At 45.0% G+C, this 26,985-nt stretch overlaps 1 protein-coding gene across 1 annotated transcript in view; it reads left to right on the plus strand.

Annotated features, from left to right (window-relative positions):
- The window catches only part of MAMDC2 (MAM domain containing 2), a 477,864-nt gene that overhangs the window by 318,461 nt on the left and 132,418 nt on the right, over window positions 1-26,985 (plus strand). Inside the window, exon 7 of the mRNA XM_078677407.1 lies at window positions 19,125-19,218. Coding sequence (XP_078533533.1) covers window positions 19,125-19,218 — 94 coding nt within the window. The remainder of the gene's footprint in view (window positions 1-19,124; window positions 19,219-26,985) is intronic.

The raw sequence follows: 26,985 nt of genomic DNA on the forward strand, positions 1-26,985 counted from the left end.
CGCCCCCACCCTCTTTGACTCCTGTCCTCCAGCGGTCGCTGTCATTTCAGATATTTTCGGTTGAGGAGCGGCATATTTTATATGAAATTGAGCTCAGACTGATGGCTATCAGTTGGAGTGTGTGTGTGTTGGGGGAGGAGGGGCGTTTCAAAGGAGATAGGGGAGTGCAGACCTCCATACCTCAAAACAAAAGGCTAGCATTTTGACAGCAGAGAGGGGCAAACTGACCAAGGCTGCTCCCCATTCCTGGTTATCTCTGGAGCTAATCGAACAGGGAACGTGAAAAAAAAACTTACAATAGTAACTTCTTTGCAGTTTCCACTAGCACAATGCCTACAGGTCTACAAAATACGACCATAATTAAAGATTCTACAGTCCTCTTTAAGCAGACTGCATCGGCCCCACCACAATCGCATTAGAAACTTTGGGGGTCATTAGGATCGCGGACGGACTTGAGTCCTTCCGCGACCCCAGAGTAGGAGGGAACGTCCGCATGGGCTACAGCGTTCCATCCGTGCAGATTAGGATGTGACCGCCAGGGTGGCGGTCACATCCTCTATCTTTAACATTGCGGCGGGTGCAGCTTGAAGCTGCACCCGCCGCAATGTTAAAGATGCATGCACCGCATTTGCGTGCACAAAGCGGCAGGCACTGCGCGGTGCCTGCTGCTTTGTTCACGCAAATGCAGGGGGGTACCATAGGTACCCCCCATGTGCACCCCCCACGCCCCCTTCACCTAGGGGGCCCGCAACGGGCCCCCGAAGTGAAGGTCCGTATGCTTTTCCACGGCGGAAAAGCCGCCGCGGAAAAGCATACATTTTACACCATCCTAATATGTCTGGCGGTGTCTGGGAGACATATTAGGCCTTTTCCGCCGCAGTTGTAAGCCAACCGCGGCGGAAAAGCGGCGGACTGAAACTAGGACCCACCAGCCATCCTAATGTGGCGGTGGGTCTTTGGTGGGTCCGCAGAGGGTTTTCCGCATCCTCCGGGCCGGCGGTGGCTTCCGCCGGCCCGGAGGTTTCGGAAAATCCTCCATCATAATCAGCCCCTTTATTCGCAGCAAAACGATGTTCCAAATAACCAAGAAACTGACTTTAGAAAGCAACAACAATTAATAATACGATCAAGCCACGAAATCAAAGCCCCTGTTGTATATGCAACAAAAATGTTGTGCTGACTCATCACATTTCGGACGCGCTAATGGATTGTTTACGCTAGTGGTAGCCTCCACACTCAGTTCTTAATGGAGACAAGCTCCAAACATGGTATTTTTGGTTCGTGCACTGGCATATCTGAAAGATGCTTTGTTTACAGTCCAGAGCTTCTAATTGCCGCATTGAACATTGCATAATTGTGTTACTGCATATATTGAAGCACATTGTTAAGTTGCACTCTTATTGTCATTCTGTGGCAAAGAGGTCATGATCTTTTAGTACTGGATTGCATGTGTTACTTCATCAGCCGCTAAGTTTGAATTCAATGTGGTGATTACACCTCAACACTGAATTGGTCATCAATCAATCAATCAGGAGTTTGTTAAAGCGCGACTACTCACCCGTAAGGGTCTCAAGGCGCTAGGGGTGGGGGGGGTTAGGGGGTGCAGGTTCCATTCCATCAAGGAGGGGGTCTGTCGAAGAGCCAGGTTTTGAGGTTTCTTGTGAAGATGGGGAGCGATGTTGTCTGTCTGAGGTGGAGCGGAAGGGCGTTCCATGCTTTGGCCGCGAGGAAGGAGAAGGAGCGGCCTCCCGATCTGGTCTTTCTGGTGCGGGGGACCACAGCGTAGGAAAGCTGGGCTGATCGTAGGGTCCTTTGGGGTGCGTGGAATTTGAGTCGGCTGTTCAGGTATGCTGGTCCGGTGCCGTGGAGGGCCTTGTGTGCGTGGGTGAGCATCTTAAAGGTGATTCTCGCCTCGACGGGGAGCCAGTGGAGTGTGCGCAGGTCATGAGAGGTCAATAATGTAAGCATATAACAACTAATTGTCAGGAGAGTGCATAACCATGCTGCCAGATTGGGGCATGAAAAAGCAAGCATTTGCAATGCAATCGGTCTCGCATTATTAAAGTTTGAGCTATTGGTGTTGCATTATTTAGCAATGCCAATAGCTCAAACTGTAATAATGCAAGACCTATTGCATTGCAAATGCTTGCTTATAGATTGGGATTATTACTGTCTTTTTTCAGGAAGGTAGTGGTCCCCTTTTGGCTATAGCATTCAAAACATTAGTCAGTAATGGGGCCCAAAGCTCTTGATTATCTAGAAAAAAGTCCATGGGAGCCCCATCTGGGCCTAGGGCATTGGCCTAACTACACTGCACCAACCCATATCTCACCTCTGCTAGATCAAAAGACATACTGCCTTCTTGGACGGTCTACAGGGTGTGTGGTAAGGGTATCATACCTTCATCTGGCTCCACAAATAATTTTTCAAAATGAGCCACCCATGCCTCTTCAGTCACATGAAAATCTAAATTAATGTCTGTTTCATCCTTAAGAAAAGGTGCATTAAATACACTCCAAAATTCCCTGCTATTCTTTGAAACCGCTGCCTAATGTAATTTGTCCCATAACTCCTCCTTCATGTTCCTTAATCTGACTCCTCTAGCTTCTGTGTATTGGTAGCACAAATTCCACATAGGGCAGTGTCTCTCGGGTTAGTCCTAAGGGCAGCATGCAGGTTTTTTAGTGCCTTTCCACAGAAACCAACATACTGTTTTGGGGCTATTGGGGTGGTCAGGTTGGAGCAGATTGGTGAATCCTTTCGACATGTTATCGTTCATAGATGAATTTGGGTCTAGACAGATCATTACCTTTAACTTTTTAGCAATGATTCTAGGGGTAAATTCCGTTGTATCGATCTTGTCCCATTTCAGAGCAATTCCGTTAGTTTTTAATATGGAGGACTTTTCTACTTTAAAGTCTGGGCGCTTTCTCCTATTTTCCCAATTCATTTGCCATGTAATGGCTGCGTGATCACTGAAGGCTGAGAATTTAGACTCAACATGATTAAATTGTCCTCTAAAGGCTTCTGAAGCAACAACAAAATCAATGGTAGAACCATTGGACAGAAAGCCGAACGTGTGGTCTAGAAGACCCGTATTAGGATCGGGAGTGTTAATTATCTCTAGATTTCTGATTATTAACAGTCTATTGAGCGTGTTACCATAATAATTGTGAAGAAAATGTGGAGTGGCTTCCCCCTCCCCATCAAACAGTCCACATACAAATTTACTCTTCTTATTACAGCTATGGGCATTCCAATCACCCCACCATAATATATTGAGACAGTTACGATGGGCTTTCGTAAGGGTGAAGACAGCTTTCTACAATGCATCCGCCACCATTGCCATATTACCACCAAAATTGGTATTATAGAAGTTAATCAGAATCCAATCCCACCCTTTATAACCTTCGCATAACAGAATGTGGTAATATGGGAACTCATTCAAAAAGCTTACAACCTTGAAACTTACTGTTTTGGCTATTAAGGTTAGAATACCGCCACTCGCTTGGCCAGCTCTATAAGGGGCACTGCTGTTTGAAAAGAATGATAGCCGTCCAAGTGAATTATGCCTGTCTCCCAAGTTTCCTCAAAATTCGCCAATAGCGTGCCCCAATTTTGAATATCTAGTTTCTGCCAAAGACCAGCTATGTTCCAGGTAATTATTTTTATCATTTCTGTGACCTCCCCCAGTGGTCCTACCTCCTTCCATAATTTATGGGCCGTGCTCTTGCTCTCAGGTGAGGCCATAGGGTCTTTATCCAGTCAATCACATTCATCGAGACCTTCTAGTGGGGTGTATCTATTTCTTGTACCTATATTCACTCTCACAGATTCAGGGTTAAACAGAAGGGGGCTGGGGAGGTAGCAGTTTGATCCCTACCTTGCTTGATTGTTTTGAGCCTTAAAGATCTGGCTATCTAGCAGCATAGTTTGGGAGTCTGCTCAATAAATCCTCTACTAGTCTGTGGCTGTTGAAGATAACAGCTATACAATCTCCCCTTATGGTTTTGGGCACATGACCAACCCACACCACTCTCCTTGTCATAATAATTTGGCGGTGAAGCTCTTGACCCCTGTGTTAAATGTTGTCAGCCAGTGTAGTACCTTGGTCATTACTTGTTTGGTGAACTTTGTCTGGGTGCTTTTCAGCTGTGTGGTATTTGCAAGGATTATGACGTATGGACAGGCCACTGGGGAGAGATCTAACTTTGGTGACATTTTGGGCCTCTGTTCCCTCTGTGTGTTTGTGGTTTCCCAGCTTGGCCTCTCGCCCAGTACACCCCCACCAATCTCATCAATTTCATGGGGGATTATGTGATTTTGTATTCCCTCTGCTACAATGATATCCTGCCTCTGCGAGGAAGTCTGAGTGGGCTTTGGGGGGATGCCTGCTTAATCATAGAGTGCGTGTGTAAATTTGAGTGACCGTCCCGCCTCTCAATCCCCCTTGCTATAATTGACCCCCGTTGTAAGTGGGTGGAAGTTTCTGACAGCCCCTGTGCCATGATCTGTGGCTGGCGTTGAATGTTCCCTTTCTCTAAACCCCCACACATAGCGCCACCCCCTCTGTTGGAAATGATAGCTAGGTTGTCCTCAATTTTGGTTAATCTGCAGAGTACCGGTTGCAAGAGCAGTGAAATCACCTGCCCCATTCTTTGACATAGTTTGTCACTACAAGTCAATTGACCAGGTCTTGCTGTGTGTTCCAATCCTATAGTTTTGCTGAATTTGACAGCCTTAGTACCTTTGGTGTTCTTTGCTCCTCCCCTTTTTCTCTTAACTGGGAGTTCTGCTAAGGGGCTTCCGTCCACTCTGCATAGACTTGATTGGATGCTATATGATCTTGTAAGTAGACTGCCTCCCATAGTCGCAATAGCGGGACTTGTCAGATCTATTGCCCTAGGCTTTCCACTAGGATCCAAAGCAGGTCTTACCTCTTCTAGTGAAAGGCAGCGTTTGATGAGTTCAATCTTCTTAGATAGAACGTCTGCTGCCCTTGTCAAGATAGAGTCCACGGTGTTAATAATTTCTCCCCCTTTATCTGCTGCTTTGGCCTTGCGTTTATCCATTCTTTGCATGGAGGATTCCCAGATATGAAGGCCGGAAGGTTAGAGGAGTGGCCAGGCTTCCTCTGGGCGCTGATGGGCATGAATGGGCCTGCCCTTGGCTTGGGCTTCACCCCGGTGCGACCAAATGTGTGTCCCGCACCGCGGGCTGGCGTTGCACTTAAATGTGTGTGTGTCATCCCAGAGGATGAATGGAAATGTAGTTTTCCCCAGCGCTGCGTCAATCAAGCAGGGCATGGCTTCTTCCCCTCTCAGCAGGCTGTGTCAGGCTGTATCAGGAGGCTACAATTGACGCGGGTCGGCGTCAAGTGTCAATCTTAAATGTGGGTGTGGCTTCCCAGGGGATGATTGGAAATGTTGTTTTTCCCCAGCGGTGCGTCAGTCCAGCTGGGTACAGCTTCTCCTCTTCTCAGCACGCTGTATCATGAAAACTCTATTCTGGAATTGAACTGCAGAGAGATACTGGCTCTCGTCATGAAAATGAATTGAAGCTTGTCATAAGTCAATGATGTATACCATCCTGTATCTGATGAAATCTGGAACAAAATCACTGCTTTATTTGGTTCTGTAGGAAAACATTGATAATTTTGCTTACATTGTGCAAATCCAGAACTATTCTCAGTTTACCACTAGGCTACTTATTCCCATCACAGGAAAGTTACAAGAACTACCAAGTATTTCTTGAGGATTCATTACTTATTCATTTTCTCAATTACCGGCTTAATTCCTCCTGCTTCATTTGAAAGTCTATATTGTTTAGTTCTAGGGAAAATTTCATCTGACATCACATTTATTTTAACTGGCTCAGCTCTTTTTATGAGACCAATCTCTTCTCCGGAGTAATCTCATTCCTCATCCCTGACAGTATGTCTTAAATCATGAGGCAGATCATATTTTGTTAAAGCTGGGAATAATTGGACTCTAGTCCCTTTTTTTTAACACTGAGGGTCTGATTTAAATCTTGGCAGATGGCTCGTGGGTCTACCAGGGCAATGGAGTAAATTACCATGACAGCAGTTCCCGGCAGTGCATTTTACTCTCTGCTGCGGGGCTGCATCAGCAGGACCCAGCTTTGTAATACAGAGTATTTAATTTTTCTTTTGAAAAAGAAAATCCGAAAGAGGATTTTCTTTAAAAAATATATATATATAATGCTCCCCCTGCCATGGCGGTAAGAAACAGTAAACAATTACTACATGTCCGCCTATCCAAATTGGGTTGGTTGATATGTAGCCATTTCTTTGACAGCCGTTACTCCCCAAGGCCCTCGGAGGGAATTAATCATGGCGGAGAAGCAGTAGTCTCTGCTGTGATTAACCATATGGGCCGCTTGCATGTAAATGTGGTGGGCGGACCGTTATATTGGCAGGACTGGAATTCTATTGCAATTTCGGGAGACTACCCTCTCCACCAATCTATAAACCAGGCCCTGAGTCTTCGTCTTGTGTTTAAAACGCAACACCATCAAGTGTGCAATTCATCATACAATACATTTTGCATGACTCTCTGACTGACCAACCAATCACAGCACAGTTTTTATGTGAACACTGAAAGCAATTGCAGAACCTTTTAAACCAACTTGAAACTTAATAAACTCTTGTCTGCTTAACCTAAATAGGGAGGAAGCCAATAAGTTACATTAAAACAAGTCACATCTCACAATTAAATTCCAAAGAGCAATAGAAATGTCACTCTTCACGGTACGATAGTGACACCATAGTTTGATTTGAGTAGGCCTCGTCCTGTGGCAATCCACCTCGGTAAATGCCTTTACTCCAGTGCACTTAATAGCTACACCAACCTAGATTAGGTACACAACTCTAGAAAAGATTGGTCATTAATTCCCAAAAACGCTAACTGTGTCTATACGGCGCCTTGCACTACACGCTACTTTATGTAGACAAGTAAAAATCACTATATCTCGAGAGCTTAGATTTCGACAAATCCAATAACCAAAGCAACCAAAATTTGAACAAAATAAATTCACAAATATGAATATTACATCAGCAATACAGTGATTAATCCACCAATCGAACCATCAATTAACATTACATAGCCAAACATCTCACAAAGTGCACAACAGACAATCTCGCAAATGCTCACTTCAACATGCCTCACAAATACACACCATACATCAATCAATTCTCCCTATCCATACTTACATTCCAAATCGCTCAGGGACGCAAGGCAAGCCACCTTCTGTGGGAGACTCCAGCTTCCAGAACCTTTAGTTGAGGTTTAGAAAAGTCCACTATTCTAGCCGGTTGGGCATTAAGAACCGCTAAAACTTTTGAGGACCCCTTCAAAGAGGTGGTGCTCTTACTACACAACTATCCTCTTCAACCGATTTGTAGGAGAAAAACCATACCCCAATATTTTAAGACATACCAACATTTTGAAAACACCTCTTAAGGTTCTTCCACTGGGTATGAATGTGTAAAAAGGTACCCGCCCCCCCATATCAGTTTATCAGAGTATCAAAATGTATAACTCAGACCACTTAATAACTGAGTTCTAGATCACAGAAAAAGTTAATGGGTTTTATTACAGAGATCTCAAAATCAATCAGTACAGAATAAATACCATGGAGGCTCAAAGTGCAAAGTTAATACAGAGTAGTCAAGTCAAGTCAAGTCAAGTCAAGATTTATATAGCGCGCTACATACCCATAGGGTCTCAAGGCGCTTGAGGAAGGGAGGGGAATTACTTGTCGAATATCCAGGTTTTGAGTTGTTTTCTGAATGCTAGGTGGTTCTGAGTGAGGCGAAGGGGAGTGGGAAGAGAGTTCCAAGTTTTAGCTGCCAGGTAGGAGAAGGATCTACCTCCCATGGTGGTTTTGTTGATGCGAGGTACAGTGGCAAGGGCTTGGTTGGAGGATCGTAGCTGACGGGAGGGGGTGTAGAAGGACAGTCGTGTGTTGAGGCATTCGGGTCCAAGTTCGTAAAGTGCTTTGTGTGCGTGGGTTAGGAGGCGGAAAGTAATCCTCTTATTTACGGGGAGCCAGTGGAGGTTTTTCAGGTGACCAGAGATGTGTTCTTTACGCGGGATGTCTAGTATGAGCCTGGCTGAAGCGTTCTGGATGCGTTGGAGTTTTTTCTGGAGTTTTGCGGTGGTACCGGCGTATAGGGTGTTTCCGTAGTCCAGGCGGCTCGTGACCAGTGCGTGGGTGACCGTTTTTCTAGTTTCGGTGGGGATCCAGCGAAATGTTTTTTTGAGCATGCGAAGAATGTTGAAACAAGATGATGAGACGGCGTTGACTTGTTTGGTCATCGAGAGTGAGGAGTCCAGGATGACGCCCAGGTTCCGTGCGTGGTTTGTTGGGATTGGTGCTTTACCGAGGGCCTCTGGCCACCAAGAGTCATCCCAGGCGGAGGGAGAGGTGCCTAAGATGAGGACTTCTGTTTTGTCAGAGTTCAGTTTCAGGCGGCTGTGTTTCATCCACTCGGCTACTTTATTCATTCCTTCGTGTAAGTTGGTTTTGGCGGTGTTGGGGTCTTTGGTGAGTGAGAGGATCAGTTGAGTGTCGTCAGCGTAGGAGATGATGTTGAGGTTGTGTTGGCGAGCGATGGCCGCAAGGGGGCTCATGTATACGTTGAAGAGGGTGGGGCTGAGTGAAGATCCTTGTGGCACGCCGCAAATGACTTCAGTGGCTTCTGACTTGAATGGTGGGAGGCGGACTCTCTGGGTTCTTCTGGTGAGGAACGAGGTGATCCATTCCAGTGCTTTTCCTTGGATTCCGACGTTTCTGAGGCGCTGTAGGAGGGTGCTATGACAGACTGTGTCGAAGGCCGCGGAGAGGTCGAGGAGGATGAGGGCGACTGTGTCTCCGTTGTCCAGTAGAGTTCGAATGTCGTCTGTTGCAGCTATGAGTGCGGTCTCAGTGCTGTGTTTGGCTCGGAATCCGGACTGTGAGGAGTCGAGGGATTTGTTGGTTTCGAGGAAGGCGGCGAGCTGGTTGTTGACAGCTTTCTCGATGACTTTGGCCGGGAATGGAAGAAGCGAGATGGGGCGGTAGTTTTTTAGTTCGGTGGGGTCAGCTGTGGGTTTTTTCAGAAGGGCGCTGAGTTCTGCGTGTTTCCAGCTTTCCGGAAAGGAGGCGGAGTTGAGGGAGCAGTTGATGACATCTCGGAGGTGTGGTGCTATGATGGAGTCTGCTTTGTTGAAGATGTGGTGAGGGCATGGGTCAGTTGGGGATCCTGAGTGGATGGAGTTCATCAGGCGGATGGTGTCCTCAGTGGAGATTGGGTTCCAGTCGTTAAGGATGTTCAAGGGGGGTGACGGTTCTGCAGAAGGTTGGGTGCGTTGGTTTCCGGGTTGGTTGTCGAAGCTGTTGTGGATGTCTGCGATTTTGTTGTGGAAGAAGGAAGCAAGGGAGTCGCAGAGGGCTTGGGAGGGGGTGATGTCGTTGGAGTTGGCTGATGGGTTTGTAAATTCTTTGACGATGTTGAATAACTCCTTGCTGTTGTGGGCGTTGTTGTCTAGTCGGTCTTTGAATGCGGCTTTCTTGGCAGACCGGATAAGTTGGTGGTGTATGCGGGTGGCGTTTTTGAAGGCGTCCCTGGTGCTGGTGTTTGGGTCTTTTTTCCAGGTCTTCTCGAGGGAGCGACAGAGTTTCTTCGATTTCTTGAGATCATCGTTGAACCAGGAGGCGTTTTTGCTGCCTAGTTTGATTTGACGTTTTTTCAACGGTGCTAGGCTGTCGGCGCTGTTGGATAGCCATTGGGTGAGGTTAATGGCTGCTTGGTCGGGGTTTGAGGAGAGGGCGGGGGGGTTTAGAAGAAGCGATGAGGAGATCTGGTCGATGGTGATTTTGTTCCAATTTCTTCGCAGGGTGGGTTGAAGATGGTTGTGGATTGTGGTCTTATTGTAGATAAAGTGAACGCAGTTGTGGTCCGTCCAATGAAGAGCTGTGGTGTGACTGAATGAGACATGTTTGCTGGAGGTGAAGATAGGGTCGAGTGTGTGACCTGCGATGTGGGTGGGCGTAGAGACAAGTTGTTTGAGTCCGAGGTCGGCGAGATTGTCCAGAAGGGTAGTGGTGCTGCTGTCATAGCTCTTTTCCAGGTGGAAATTGAGGTCTCCCAAAAGAATGTAGTCCTCGGAGGGGAGGGCGTGTGGGGTGATAAAGTCAATGATGTTGTCACTGAATTGTGCACGGGGTCCTGGGGGCCGGTAGAGGAGGGTGCCTCTGAGTGTGGTTTTGGGGTCGGTGTGGATCTGGAAGTGGAGGTGTTCGGCGCTGGCAAGGTTGACGTCAGAGTTGGTTGAAATGCGGATAGAGTTCTTATGGACGATAGCGATGCCTCCTCCTGTTTGCTTGATGCGGTCCTTACGGATGATCTTGTATCCTTCCGGGATGGCAATGGTGATGTCTGGGGCTGAGGAAGCATTCATCCATGTTTCAGTTAGGAAGGCGACGTCCGGAGAAATGGTGTCAAGGAGATTCCAGAGGTCGATGGCGTGTCTGTGGACCGAGCGGGTGTTGAGCAGGATGCAGTTTAGGTGGTTGGCGTTAGGTCTCTGTTTGGTGTTGGTGGATGAGGAGTAGGTTTTGGTGCCGTCGAACTTGCAGGAGTTGCAAGAGAAGGGTCCGTGGGTGTGTCCAGGAGCGGCTTGGACGCAGTTGGGGGAACGGCCGGGGTTAAGGGCTAGTAGGGTGGTGGCATCGTATGTGAGGCGAGTGGGCTGGACAGTGCGGGGAACAGGGGGTCTGGCGCTGGGCGCGGTCCAGGCGCGGACGGGCGTAGACGGGCTTACCTTTGGCGCACCTTCGGCGCGGCCGCAGCGCGTGGACGCTGCGCGTAAGTCCATCTGTCCATAAATGGATAGTGGAGGGGCGGAGCGTGGGAGGGGCCGCTGGGAGGCGGGAGCGAGGTCGAGGGAGGGCTCGGGTCAACCAGGAAAATGGCCGCAACAAGAACAACAAGGAGCAATGGGGCGCAATGAGGTCCGAAATATGTTACAGATACTGTTGTGGTGGGAGCGGGTTCGAGCGCTGAGAAAGAGCAAATAGTGATGCAATCTCGAGTTCACACAACCTATGTAATCACGGACAATGAGCAGCCAATAAAATCACAGGTAATGCACAGCGAATATAAAACAGTGCAAAGTCAGCTAAAGCGCTATGAAACTATTTAAACAACGTGCGCGCTAGCTGAAAGGCAGATGCAGAGGTCAGCGCTACAGTCAGTCAAAGCGCTATGATAATATTAAACAAACCAACGAGCGCGCTAGCTGAGAGGCAGAAGCAAAGGTCAGCGCTACAGTCAGTCAAAGCGCTATGATAATATTAAACAAACAAACGAGCGCGCTAGCTGAGAGGCAGATGCAAAGGTCAGTGCTACGATACCACAGATGAGGGGTGAGGGAGGAAGCGAGGGGAGCGACCACTCGCGTTGGAGGCAAGATGGTCAAAGCTCTCTGTGTGGGTGAGGACGGCCCGTAGCTCTCGTGGGTGGGAGGGGCCGCTGGGAGGCGGGAGCGAGGTCGAGGGAGGGCTCGGGTCAACCAGGAAAATGGCTGCAACAATAACAACAAGGAGCAATGGGGCGCAATGAGGTCCGAAATATGTTACAGATACTGTTGTGGTGGGAGCGGGTTCGAGCGCGGAGACAGAGCAAATAGTGATGCAATCTCGAGTTCACACAGCCTATGTAATCACGGACAGTGAGCAGCCAATAAAATCACAGGTAATGCACAGCGAATATAAAACAGTGCACAGTCAGCTAAAGCGCTATGAAACTATTTAAACAACGTGCGCGCTAGCTGAAAGGCAGATGCAGAGGTCAGCGCTACAGTCAGTCAAAGCGCTATGATAATATTAAACAAACCAACGAGCGTGCTAGCTGAGAGGCAGAAGCAAAGGTCAGCGCTACAGTCAGTCAAAGCGCTATGATAATATTAAACAAACAAACGAGCGCGCTAGCTGAGAGGCAGATGCAAAGGTCAGCGCTACGATACCACAGATGAGGGGTGAGGGAGGAAGCGAGGGGAGCGACCACTCGCGTTGGAGGCAAGATGGTCACAGCTCTCTGTGTGGGTGAGGATGGCCCGTAGCTCTCGTGGGTGGGAGGGGCCGCTGGGAGGCGGGAGCGAGGTCGAGGGAGGGCTCGGGTCAACCAGGAAAATGGCCGCAACAATAACAACAAGGAGCAATGGGGCGCAATGAGGTCCGAAATATGTTACAGATACTGTTGTGGTGGGAGCGGTTCGAGCGCGGAGACAGAGCAAATAGTGATGCAATCTCGAGTTCACACAGCCTATGTAATCACGGACAGTGAGCAGCCAATAAAATCACAGGTAATGCACAGCGAATATAAAACAGTGCACAGTCAGCTAAAGCGCTATGAAACTATTTAAACAACGTGCGCGCTAGCTGAAAGGCAGATGCAGAGGTCAGCGCTACAGTCAGTCAAAGCTCTATGATAATATTAAACAAACCAACGAGCGCGCTAGCTGAGAGGCAGAAGCAAAGGTCAGCGCTACAGTCAGTCAAAGCGCTATGATAATATTAAACAAACAAACGAGCGCGCTAGCTGAGAGGCAGATGCAAAGGTCAGCGCTACGATACCACAGATGAGGGGTGAGGGAGGAAGCGAGGGGAGCGACCACTCGCGTTGGAGGCAAGATGGTCACCAAAAAGATGGTAGTCAAAAATCAGATATCATTCAAGTCCCAAATGATCATCAAAGTGAAGTATAGGTCGGACAACATCCTTAAAAAAATTGGAAATAAAATCTGGCTCACCCTCAGAATCAAGGGGTTCTTATACACAATTCATAAATAGAAAATTAGCAAAAGCACAGATTCAGTATAGAATGATCCCATGTAACAATTGTGTTAGTGAATCAGAATAATTTATATTAAACATTGGAATGTTGGGAGCTCAATTGAAAACAATGGAGTAGCTCTGGGCTTATAATGGCTGGTAAAAGCTCGGAGCTCCTACATTCCAATGTTTCCTTGTTCACAGCTGTGGCTGTGAACAAAGGCTTCAGGGAGCCTGAGGGGATTTCAATCCCATTGCACTCCCTGAAGCCTTTGTTTTAGTGGCAGAATGTTCTAATAGCCTTATAGCCCTTCGTAGCTGGGCTATACCGGCTATTAAAGTTCTGCTCCCTTGTTAAAGGCCCTCGCCTTCGGCTCGGGCTTTTAACGCTGGAGCGGGCCTTTAATGGCTGGTATAGCCCGCTACGGCGAGCTATAAGGCTATATTAATGCCATAATATGTTAGCACTATCCCATTTCTAGAAAAAGCATCCTGCTTTTTTTGTTTCACTATCATCCGGGGATGCTTTTGAACAAATTATGCAACATTAAGAAAGGTGATTCATGAACGTGCAAAACTGAACTGAGCTACGGAAACACATCAGAAGAAACCTGGAATGCTGCAACCTATCTAGTATACTAAAGACTTCATTCAAAAGCCTTTGTACTCATGGGTTTTAGAAAAACATTACTTCAGCTGCCTTCAGGTGTGCAGACCCCGGGTGGAGAGAAAATCCACAGGCTAACCTGATGGGAGGGGGTTGATGCAGGAGTGGAAAACAGAGACAGAAACAGCATCCATTTGATCTAACATGGTGTTTTCATCAAAGTGGGGCATAACAAAATCATTTTAATAACAACCTCATATTAACCTGGTTTTATGTCGTGTGGCGGCTTTCCGCGGTCCCGGGCGCCACAGGATACATGCAGAGAACGGGATACTCACTTCCGGCCGGAAGTGGTCTCCCGTTCTAGTCCTCGCCACAGACATCGGGATACTCGCTTCCGGCCGGAAGTGGTGTCCCGTTCTAGTCCTCCATCTGCAAACAAGCACTTCCGGGCCAACCCGCTTAAAGTGCGTGTGGCCGCCGGATCGGTGCTTCTAATTCCTCCCGATAGACGCACAGGAGCCCAGCGGACAGCGAGGGATTCTACATGTCACGGTAACGCTGCCATCCCACACGCGTTCCGTGACTGATTGCCGTCAGTTTCCAAGACTTGTCAGCCGCGCAGGAGCGCTGCAGATACCTTTTTGCAGTAAGCAGCAGTAAGGCACGCTGCTAACTATCGGCCTCTGTCCTTTCATTTCAGTAACACAGGAGCGTTACTGCTTGTTGTTTTCTCTAGTGCAGGCGCACTTTAGCTCCTGGTTCCTCTGTTGCCCGAGGCGCAGGAGCGCTTACCTTTCCTTTGGACCTTGTTTTGGTGGTGGCACAGGAGTGCTACTGCTTGGCTCTTACACGCTGGAAGCGTAGGAGCATTGTTCATTTGGGCCGCGCAATAGCGCTTACCCTGGAGTTCTTTTCCTTTCCTGCTTTTCAGCGCAGAAGCGCTATTCATTGACTTTCTTTTGTGGTTCCATGGTGGTCCTGGCGCAGAAGTGCCTATTCTTCGTTTCCTTTGCCGAGGAAGGGAGGCTCCTGGACGACACTGCACTGACCTATTCTACAAAGACAATCTGAACGATCTTGTGGTGAGTGTCAGAAACAGGGGCTCCTTTCTGCATGTATCTTGTGGGGTGTACGTCAGCACGAGCGTAGTCCCTAGCCCTTATTTGGTGTTTCTTGTTCCTTCAGCTGTGCCAAGACCCTTCCCATCGTCCCTACCACCAGAGCCACTTCTTGATTCCTTCTGGCCCCCATCCCTGGATCCACCTCATCCTTGTCGGGCGTTATTCCCCGCGGGGGTTGGTTGGGTTCAGGGGCGGTAGGTACTGTCGTCTCTGCGGGATATCCTCACAAGCCCAGGTGAGTCTTGTGGGGTACTTGACATTTTAACTCCATGCATACTCATTCTTTTATTGTGTCTTGGATCCAATATTGGAATGATCAATACTCAATATTATTTGTTGCACAAAACATAAACTTTAAAAACACTATAACACAAGCTCTGTTCTCAAAGCAGAAGATATTGAAGATGGTACCTTGAAGTTTAAAATCACAAATGTGTTGCATCTTTTTTAAGTTCTGATATCTTGAGCCCTAAAGTGACTCCTAGAAAGGCACTTGAAAATTGTGAAACAAAATAATGCATAGTAATAACTTTCTATCATGCTCTCAAGTCAAGAATTTCCCATTTTCTTTGAACATTTCTAGCTGTTCAATTCCTCCACTATTTTGTGTCTTGAAAGATCTACGCAAATTCACAGATTTCCCTATAGCTGCAATTTTTCATACTTTAGTTCCTGGGATGTGATCTTCCCCCACTATTTGCATGCTACATATAATGTATGCAAGTAAGTCAGACGTAAACATGTAAATATTGTTATTTACTAGTGCATTGAATTCAGAAAAGCGACTCTGAAATTATAAATACTTTTACATGTCCATTATATTGCCCCATGAGGCTGTAACACTGAGCAAGTGTAAATCCCACTTAATGGATGGGTAGTCAGGATTCCAAGACAGGACTTCCCTGGAAAGTTTGGGAAAAGAACATCCCCATCATACTGTTATAGAGATTTTTGAAATATTAAAATTGGATTGTTATAATTCTACATTGACAATTTGGATACTGGCAATTTGGCATCACATTCGATGCACCCTATCCCACTACCGGTAGCTACAAGCCAGTACCTAAGTCCACAACCCTTCCCTAGTGGGCAGGATCAGCAACTGTGCACAGCGGACACAAGACTTGACCTTTGGCAATATTTTAGTTCAACCCCCCGGGGGCAATGACCATCAGGCACATGGTGTTACTTAAAGCGATACAAAAGGGGATGATGGACGGAGCGTTTGAACAAATCAAACACTCACCCCCAGTCAACTGATCTGGGTTTAATCCATCACCATTCTTTAGTTCACTCAGCCACCCCAGTTCTGACATGGCTATATGCAAACCAGTCTGACCCTGTGCCTTGTGGGAACAGTCCAGCCCGAACTGCCAAGCCATGTCTTCCCTGGATCGGAAACAAGCATCCTGGGACCGGTTTCGGATTCATAATCCTCATCAGCCAGGCTATCTTGAATCCAGTGGCCAAGTGAACAAGGGACTCACGTCTGAGCATACCCTGCCACACTTAGGGCGAACAAAGCGATACAAAAGGGGATGATGGACGGAGCGTTTGAACAAATCAAACACTCACCCCCAGTCAACTAATCTGGGTTTAATCCATCACCATTCTTTAGTTCACTCAGCCACCCCAGTTCAGACATGGCTATATGCAAATCAGTCTGACCCTGTGCCTTGTGGGAACAGTCCAGCCCGAACTGCCAAGCCATGTCTTCCCTGGACCGAAACAAGCATCCTGGCTGATGAGGATTATGAATCCGAAACCGGTCCCAGGTGAGTGTTTGATTTGTTCAAACGCTCCGTCCATCATCCCCTTTTGTATCGCTTTGTTCGCCCTAAGTGTGGCAGGGTATGCTCAGACGTGAGTCCCCTGTTCACTTTGCCACTGGATTCAAGATAGCCTGGCTGATGAGGATTATGAATCCGAAACCGGTCCCAGGATGCTTGTTTCCGGTCCAGGGAAGACATGGCTTGGCAGTTTGGGCTGGACTGTTCCCACTAGGCACAGGGTCAGACTGATTTGCATATAGCCATGTCTGAACTGGGGTGGCTGAGTGAACTAAAGAATGGTGATGGATTAAACCCAGATCAGTTGACTGGGGGTGAGTGTTTGATTTGTTCAAACGCTCCGTCCATCATCCCCTTTTGTATCGCTTTGTTCGCCCTAAGTGTGGCAGGGTATGCTCAGACGTGAGTCCCTTGTTCACTTGGCCACTGGATTCAAGATAGCCTGGCTGATGAGGATTATGAATCCGAAACCGGTCCCAGGATGCTTGTTTCCGGGCCAGGGAAGACATGGCTTGGCAGTTCGGGCTGGACTGTTCCCACTAGGCACAGGGTCAGACTGATTTGCATATAGCCATGTCTGAACTGGGGTGGCTGAGTGAACTAAAGAATGGTGGTGGATTAAACCCAGATCAGTTGACTGGGGGTGAGTGTTTGATTTGTTCAAACGCTCCGTCCATCATCCCCTTTTGTATTGCATTGTTCGCCCTAAGTGTGGCAGGGTATGCTCAGACGTGAGTCCCTTGTTCACTTGGCCACTGGATTCAAGATAGCCTGGCTGATGAGGATTATGAATCCGAAACCGGTCCCAGGATGCTTGTTTCCGGTCCAGGGAAGACATGGCTTGGCAGTTCGGGCTGGACTGTTCCCACTAGGCACAGGGTCAGACTGATTTGCATATAGCCATGTCTGAACTGGGGTGGCTGAATGAACTAAAGAATGGTGGTGGATTAAACCCAGATCAGTTGACTGGGGGTGAGTGTTTGATTTGTTCAAACGCTCCGTCCATCATCCCCTTTTGTATCACATGGTGTTACTTGTCAGCATGTCCTGATTCCACCAACCCCCACACATAACTTGCAAGGCAAGTCCTTTAGTCATATCCCTTAACCTGTGGGAGTAAGGCATGAAAATAAACCTATACTTCTACCACAAACACATTTGGAAATAATCAATCATTTGTATTTTCAATGATATCATGGATGGTATCAAGGCCAATGGATAGGTAACATCACCACTGATTTCAGTGTTGATTGCATTTGCAGTGTTATCTGTGAGGCCATGTTTTTGGTCATGAGCAGTGCATTGTGGGGTCACAGTTATGTAGCTATGTATGACTGGCAAATGTCAGTGTATTTTATCTTGTGGACCATGTGCTGCTTCAAGAGATAATTGTTTAAGGGATACTAAAATAGCTGATGGCAGCTCCACATAATTATTTCTGTTAAGTCATGGCATTTCTTAAATGCAGTAGCATTGCTATAGTGTTCTTTTTTGTCAAAGCTTTTTTTTGTCAAAGTATAGTGTTCTTTTAACATGGTAGGAGACAGTATTTTGTCATTTGCTCCTTCCCAGAAAAATGAAAAAGGATCACATATATGGAGAAGATCTTTCAAATGGTTATCTGGTAAAAATAGTGTTCTCTTCAATATCTGCCTCTCCTTTAATTGTATTAACAAATAGGGTCTCATTTACAGGTTGGTGGATGTAAACCAATCAGCAAAAAACAGAAGATGATTCTTTTGTTAGCCTTATAGTTCCCAGGTCTCATTCGGTCATGTAGTTCCCAGGACAGAAATGAAATAATGGCCGTGATACATTTGAAGAAAACTGCCTGCACATCTGGGCAATAGTTTTTTTTTTTTGCTTTTCCCGTAGCAAACTCCTGCTTTAGGATTTTGTTTCAGTAAAATAAAAATGTTTGGTGAGCAGAACCGACTACATGTCACAGGTACGGCAAACGCCCCTATGTTCAGTACGTTTGCTCCACCAGCAGATGCACTGAAGGCAAATAGATCCATACTAGGCAGGGTGAATCTCTAACTATTGCTAACACCTCCACTCACTTGAAGTGTTGACAGGCTGCCCACCAAAGTTGAACTGACATCATTAGTGGCAAAGCTTCTGTCAGAGTCTTTACAGCAATATATCCACACTGAAGCTCTTTAGCAGATCACATCAGATGATATGCACAGACACATACTATATTCTATAGAATATAGCATTTTTTTAATCCAGGTCACTAAAGCCTATATTGGCACTTACTGGCTTTGAGCATCCTCCCTTCCTTCCTGACTTTCCAAATGAAAATTAAATCTCTGCGCTTGAGGGTTTGCGATGACCCACAACTGGTAACCTAGTAGTGTATTAGTAATGGTAGTAGACGTCCAATTAAAATATGGTTAGCAGAAGTATTGTATTCCTATGTTTTCTACTGGTTTGCACAAGATCTGCCCGCTCTAGATTCACATGTCTAACAACCTTTGAGCAAGAATAGAAGATACAGCATTTTTCTTAGAATCTGAAATTGGACTATGTGATAGTGTGTCCTGGATTCTACTTCCATTTTGCAATATGCATGCTAGTGCATCTCCCACTCTCTATCAGTGGGTAATATTTTTATATTTTCCATGTAGCAGGAGCATAGGTCTATGATATGCAATATTTCATGTAATCTTACCCTCATCTTTCAGACTTGGAATGTTGTATGTAAGATATGATACATAAAGTTAAAATAGTTAATCTATTTTGAATTCATTTGATTTTTAGGTCGTTTTTGAAGTTGCCTTTAATGGTGCTCATGCAGGGTATGTTGCAATTGATGACATCTCTTTCTCTCCTGAATATTGTCACATTAAGACAGGTATGTTATGTTATCAGTATTTCATTTCCTTTTTTCACAGTTTTACTATGTGCATTTATTATGAAAATATTGGTAACAGCCAAAGTAAAGTTGGAGAGTAGCTGCCAAAGAAAGGTGTCCCTCTGATCGTATTATAGAACACTTACTCGTTACCCAGAAAAAGAAAGTAAAACATGACAATTCTTAATAAATATAGAAAAACATAATTAAGATCTTGAACACTTATGGTGTTTATTTTTGATTGCAAACTTCCCTGAAGTTCAGATAGAGAACCGCAAAGTTGGGTTGAGAACCGCAAACTCCTGGGAGAGGAGTTGGCCTAACGGCTAGGGCGCTCTACCTCAGACCTGGGGATCTGGGTTCGAGTCTCGTTAACGACGCCAAAACCTCCTGTGATTCTGGGCAAATCACTTAATCTCCCCGTGCCTAAAATGAATGTTTGTCCTCATGTAACGTAACTGGTGATATGTATAGCACTCTGATACCTGATTCGGTTCGGGTCTAGTTCGCGCTATATAAAACTCTGCAAAAAAATAAAAATAAATACTGTGCCTTCTACCAAACTATTATGAGGAGATTGATTGGGGTGAAAGGTAGGCTGAAAATAATTTAAACCACAAACGTGTTCAGTGGTGGCTAAACGAGATATAGGCAAAACAATATTTCAGAAATCGAAGATGAAAAAACTACGATGAGACTACAGAGCTGACTTGAGAATGTCATGCATGATTATAGTCAAATCTTAACTCTTAGGTCTTTAACTATTTAAACAAGAGTTGGATGCTTGGTAAATTCTTGTAACCATGCCATAGAATCCAAGGAGCTTCTCACCACCTACCAGCAACAAGCCTCTTCTGCACTTAGTTTGAGAACATTGCTAAGCATGCAAGAATTTACAGGTGGCAGAATATCACATAAGCAAGCCATTTCCAACTGGAGGCAGAAAGGATTTGAGTATAATATGCATAGGAATTGAATTTTGATCTGGGGGATTGAATACGGTGAGACAATGGCAGAAAATAAAGATGTTGAACCAAATTGAAGAAAGAGGTGATTTAGGTGGGGCTTGAGGCAAAAGGGGTGCAGTGAGGAAATCTGTAATGGGGTGGAGAAAATAAATCAAAGTTATTGAAGCGCAAGCAGTGAATGAGATAGTGTGCAGTAAAGATATTGGAAAAAAATACAGTGTGGACAAAATATTGTGTCAAGAATATCAAGGACAAAAATATTGTGACAGTAAGTGTCTATGCAACGTTTATGTACTTTGATTATATTTATATCTTTAAAGTATGTAGATATGGAGTTAAGAATAGTAAATCTATACTTTACTAGTTGCACTTACCTTCTTGATATTTTGATCCTCAATGTTTTTGACACAATCTTCTGTTTACACAATATTTGTGTTTCCGATAGTCTGTCAGTGACCCAAATGAGATGATTAACAGTATCATAATAAACTGTTCTTAACATCACACTTCCTATATTGGATATAAATTGTGTACATATTGAATTTCGATATCAGAAGAGTCTTAATGAAGGGGGGCAGTCCCAAGATGGCAACCCCACTAAACATGTAATTTTGAGCTCCTGCCCCACGAAATTCTCTTCCATCCTGTAAGATCCTCTGCTGGGCTAGCCTATGACCATGAGTGCGACTCCTGCTGAGCTACGGCAACTGTGGCAGTGTGACTTGCCACGGTGGTGCCCAGCCAGGTGCTGGGGCACAGGCGACGCCGGCTGGATTGCTTGCTGTGATTGCGCGGACACAGAGGGGCACCCCTGGGGACACTTCATAACACAGTGCTGCAGAATCATCAATTTGTGGGAACTAGGAAACCCCTTAAGGACAGCGGTGACCCACCTGCGAAGACCTTGGGGTTGTTCCCCAAGCCTCCTTGAATGGTGGGAGCCAGAGGTGGGACCTGTATGGTCTACCACATGGTGCGGTTGATAGGTGTGCTGCCCTGGTCCCCACATTGAGTATTGGCCACTAGGAGAGACCTACTTAACCACCTTCAATTATTTCCATCTGTCTGAAATGAGGCCTGCACAGACGGGCTTCCAGGTCTCTGCTTCTACCAACCTGATGAAACTACGATCGGACACTGAGTCCTGATCATTAGAGGGGAACGGACAGAGTTGTATTGGAGTGGAGCCCCCCTTTTTTCCTCTCCCCATAGAGGTTGCACAGGACTGGTCACTGTTGTGCCCAAGATAGAGTTGGGGCACCTGTACACTTTTGGCTTGCTGCAAATTGAGACCTGCTAAAGAGGCAAACTGTGTATGAACCCCGGACCTTATGTAGCCCCACTGTTAACACTATATACATGCAGTTATTCCCCTATATGAACTTTGTACGTGTGTACATATGTAAACCACACAAACTGTCATCAGGGAATCTAGTTTTTCTATCCTACCCCTTGGGGGGGTTGAGTGACTACTAAGCGGAGGACACTGTCAATTACAGATAGCTGATTGAGCCTGGCTCTTGAGAAAACCATACGCACTGAAGGCCATATGTCACTGAGCAGCAGGATGATAAAGTCCAAAATTCTTAAAACTCCACCCTCCCTCTAAAGATATTATGGACTACCTATCCTCATTATCACATGGAGGGTGACCTTTGAGCCACCTCAAGGCCATGTTGGAGAATCTTTCAGGGGAATTTGACAGAATTTTGCAAACGATTCTTGACATCAATACAACACTGGAAGCTAAAATAGATACAGTATCATTAGAGTGGATCTACTCTGCGATGATCATAGAAAATTAGCAGAATGGCTCTGCACTCACTGCCTTGTGCCCTACATTGAAGGAGGTCCAAGCCCAGTTACAAACATGCAAGTTGATATTCTCTCCTTGCAAAGGAGAGCAGAGGACAATGACGCGTGCTCAAGGCACAATAATGTAATTTCATGGGCTTCCTGAACGTGCAGAAGGCCCGAATGTGGATTTTTTTTCCTGAGCAATGGTTGTTATCCACAGTCCTGTCTGGCAGGGCTCCAAAATTTGTCTTGATTGAAAGGGCTCATCATATTCAGGGGCGCTGGGCATCATCTGTAGCCCCACACCGCCCAGTGAATTCCCGGCTACTTAATTACAGAGATAGACACTTCTGTAGTTGTTTAGCTCCTAAGGCCCGTGGCAATAGGAGGACAGTGTAATCTTGGCTACCCAGATTACACAGCGAAGGTACAAAATTGTTGTAATTCCGATACAGCGAACAAACGACAACAGTGCCTGTTGGGCTTGAAATATGCTCTCCTTTTCGCTGCCAACCTGAGAGTAATATATGAATTAGAATAAGGGGTTAATTGCCTGGGACATCTTAATGGGCCCAGCCAGGTACTAGGTACTGCGGTAAAGTCTACAGCAGCCAACATGACATGGCATTGTTCCCCACCCCAAAACATGACATTTTATAAAGAGAAACTGCAATTCAAAGTTGTAGGTCAGACCACAAACAACACTTTTTGATACAAAACATGTCTTCGGCTTAATTCAAGCAAATCAGTCCTTTGATAGAACTTGGTACATCAACTCCTTGAGGAGTTGGTCAATTTCTAATTAAATAGTATCCTTCACCAGGCTCATAATTTCATATCTGAAATGTATGTAATCTAAATCTATGTTCTATGAGGAAAGATGTGAAAGGATTTGATCAGCAGTCACTTCAGGTGTGTTAAAACAAACTATAATAAAAATGTATTTTCTATCACTATTCTCTGGATGATAGCCTCTTACTGATTGTACCCTATCCTTTTTTTAAGGCACAACGTTTTCCTTACGTATGAATGGGGCTGAATATTATGCTTCTGATTCATACACTCTAGTAGAAGCTCTTCTATCTGAAAAAGCAAACGGTCAAATAACATTTTTATTTTCATTCATTCTGCTCTACCTGCTGCCAGTTCTGTCAGAATCTAGTGATATCCTTCTATCAATACCATTTAAGGGGGGGACCTGATGGTTAACCTGTAGTCTATAACTGCCTGTTTCCCCTCTCATCTCAGTACCATACAGATGTAAGTGTTTAGCTCCACTAATATTCATTCAGTAACCTTGGACCCTTCTCATGTGAATCCTAAGAGGGGCCCTGGGTAAATCCGGAACAAACATAGGTTTCTCATGAATGGAAGCTCTTCAGGAGACCTGAGGAAACACAACTTCTTCCCAGCCTTCAACCAAATCCCAGTCCTCAGCAACTGTCTCACGCACTATGCTTTCATTCAAACCAGCCAAGCATTCCATGATGACATCACAGACTTACTGCAGCCCTCGCTAACCGTAGAATGTTCCCTTGATGAAAGCATTCAAAGCAAAGCATTCAAACCACTTACATTTTTTATAGAGAAAAACTCTCTGTTTCAATGCCCTCCCTAAGAATGTACAGTCAAGCTGCTACCCTGCAAAATATACTCATACTAAAAGCAAAGCTAATACCACTTGGTCCAATGTCTAAGTCTCACTTCTGACATGTAGTTTGCAAACACCAATAGCATTAATGTGCACCTTACAGTTGCAACAAACACCTACTGTTTGCATGCCAAAGTGACAAACTTCCTAAGTTTTGCGTACATGAGGTAAGTATTTCATATGATTCAAGTGTGAAGGAGAGGGAGGTCCTACGTGTGTGACCATGATAAAGAGGTTGAGGGTTGGGTAGTGGTCAATGCTCAATGCACTTTTTTCAAGCACCCAAAATAAACTTAAGCATTTTCAAATGCACTTTCAGCAGTTTTGAGACCATCTCACTCAGACCCAAAGAATCTCTTGTGCTTTGGATGAATACAGTGGCAGCGCTAAGGGGGCATGGGCGGCTTGCCCTGTCCGGCATGAGTTTTGGGTGCAGCGGCCTCCCCCCATTCTTACCTGCCATCTCAGATCTTCAATGCGGTCGTCACAGGGCTTCAATCAGAAGAATGACCAGCAACCCCCCGCTCTTCAATGCGGCCACTGCGGGGTGGCAAATGAAGGGACCGTCACAGAGGTCTAGCTATACCACTGGATAAATAGGGAGGTGGAGTGCACTACTCAATTTAGTGCCCTGAGGCACCACCAAGCATATTTCGACTTTCCTTACTGCCAGCAGTTACATGGAGGTTCTTACTCCAAATAGCTGCTGTCAGCGTGGAAAGAAAGGGGGCTCTACAGCTCCCACTTTTGCCCCTGTGCATGGAGTGTATGCAGAGGGGCATATGTTGTGTCCCCCCCACCCCCCAGCTCCTGCATTGAAAGTAATGAAAGACATGATACATTGCTTCCTGTGCAGGAACGTGCGCTGGCAGTCCAGCGGCGGTGCTGTTTAAGTCTCACATTGAGCCTTTTTACACAGCATCGCAGTGAGACCACCACACCACCTGCCCAACCACAAAATTACTTGTAATCTGGTGGGCAAACGACAGCAACTCAAGGCAGTGCAAGAGCATAGCAGTGGCATGCTGCTGGCTCCCGTACTGCCAAAAGTCGTAATCATTTAAATGTTTCTTACACAAATGTATTCAAAGATTTACGAACTATTTTACACATAAATTAGATCTGAATATCATTGTAAATTAGCAAAATCATAACTTGCTCACATGCAGGAGCGTAGTATCTTCATCACTTAATATTTTACATATATAAGGGACCTTTGCGAATTGTACCCAGTGTCTCAGTTCAGGGTTCGTATACTACAGAGATGTTTTTGGAAGGGCACAGACCAATATCTCATAATTAACCAAAGGATTTTAGGATGGATCCTCTTTATTTGCTTTTTAACTTTGCAGATGTTCCAGGTCATGCTTTTTAAAACATTTTGTGACATTATGCCATATGCTACACAATTATGAATTTTAGATAACCAAATATATAAGGACTTTGATCTTATCTATCATGGCTGTAGAACATTCGGCAGTGATGTGCTCCGCTGTGAAGAACATTAGAACGAAAATAGTTTTAGACAGATGTGTGCAGTGCACTGCATTCCAATAGTTTATCTAGTTGTGAAGTGGAACAAATATATGGTATTGTAGAGTCGGTGCCATAGGAAACCATTACTAGGCCAGGGAGGGCAATAGAATGCCAGCACCGGATTACTTTTTGAAGCATCAAATTTGACCGCATTACCAGGCATAAACAAGTAATGCTGCCTAAGAAAGTAAAGATCCCTGCATTAGCTGTGAGAAATGCCTTAACACAAACGTCATTTAAGTTACATTTTTGGTGGTGGGTTATGAATGGTCAAATGTTTTCAAGTTTAACCCAAAAAACTGAGTCTTGTAAAAGGTGGTTGACTGTAACGTCCCGATTTAAAGTTAGATGGTAGCTTGAGTGGAAGCTGACAGTATCTAGCATGTTACAGCGATATCAAATAAATAAATCCAAATACAATACAAGTACAACATAAACTTCTTTGATTTGTAGAAAAAATGATAAAACCTTCATTAAAAGATCCGTTTCTGGTGGAGAATCCACTAGCAGAATGATCTGCATAGTAAGAATAATGTGGCTGAGGTAAACATACCTGCAGATCGTCCACAAGTGATCAATCTTACAACTGAGCATTCAGCCCCTCCTCCACAATCAGAGGATTATCTTTACCACCCAGCTCAAATTCTGGGCCAAAGTTGTCTGACGGTTGTATGACAGAATATTGATCACAAAATATTGTGTTTCCATACTTTGTATGAACAGTAGCGGTCAGCAGTAGGAGTTTCTGCAGGGCGGTGACGTTGGCAGGGGGAGGGGCAGGGTGGGGGTTAGTAATGAATGGATTACGGAGTTTAACAGGTAAGTAAACATTTAAATAAATAAAACGAATTTCGTTGTGCGTACTGCATCACATTTGGTGATGCAGTCACGCAACAAAATTCGTTTTATTTATTTAAATGTTTACTTACCTGTTAAACTCCGTAATCCATACATTACTACCCCCCACCCTGCCCCTCCCCCTGCCCACGTCACTGCCCTGCAGAAACTCCTACTGCCGACCGCTACTGTCCATACAAAGTATATAACTAAAGCACAATTTAAATATTAATTTTACAATTAATTTTAAAAATATTATAAACTAAAATACCAAAATATTTCCTTAAAAGTATGAAAACAATTATCAAACAAAACTTACATGAATTTTTTTACATATTAATAAGAAGATAAAAAGAATACAGATACACATAGCAAAAACATATAGCAAATTAATGTAAATTAGTATTCAAAAAATGCAAATATAAAATAATTAATATTACAAATTATATAATTTTATATATAATTTGAAACAGTAGAAAAAGTGTTGGATGTTGGATTGGTCAGATTTACTATTCCCACTCCAGTCTGAGCAATGGCAGGGGAAGTGTTGGACTTAGAGGCTTCATATTTACTATTCTCACTCCATTATTAGCAAAAGTATTGAAAGTGTTGGACTTGGGTGGGGTAAAATGTACGATTCCCACTCCATTATAAGCAACATTAGAGAAAATATTGGACCTTAGAGGGGTCAGATTTATTATACCCCCTCATACTTTAAAAAAACATTGAAATGTAGTCCAAAAAAAACAAATGTAAAACATATTGAGAATAATACACTTATTCAATAAATACAAAATAAATCAGTTAAACTTAAAAAGTAATATTAAAAAAGTTCAAATGGCAAATTAAGAAAAAAGAAAAATATTAAAGATATTTCCATCCCCAATACACAAAAAAGAAATACCAACGAGTAATAAAAATAATAAAAAGTAAATAAGTTAATACAAATTTATATTTATAAATAAAGCAATTAACGTT

Source organism: Lissotriton helveticus, chromosome 2_1, assembly GCF_964261635.1.
Source record: "Lissotriton helveticus chromosome 2_1, aLisHel1.1, whole genome shotgun sequence".
Classification (NCBI taxonomy): domain Eukaryota; kingdom Metazoa; phylum Chordata; class Amphibia; order Caudata; family Salamandridae; genus Lissotriton; species Lissotriton helveticus.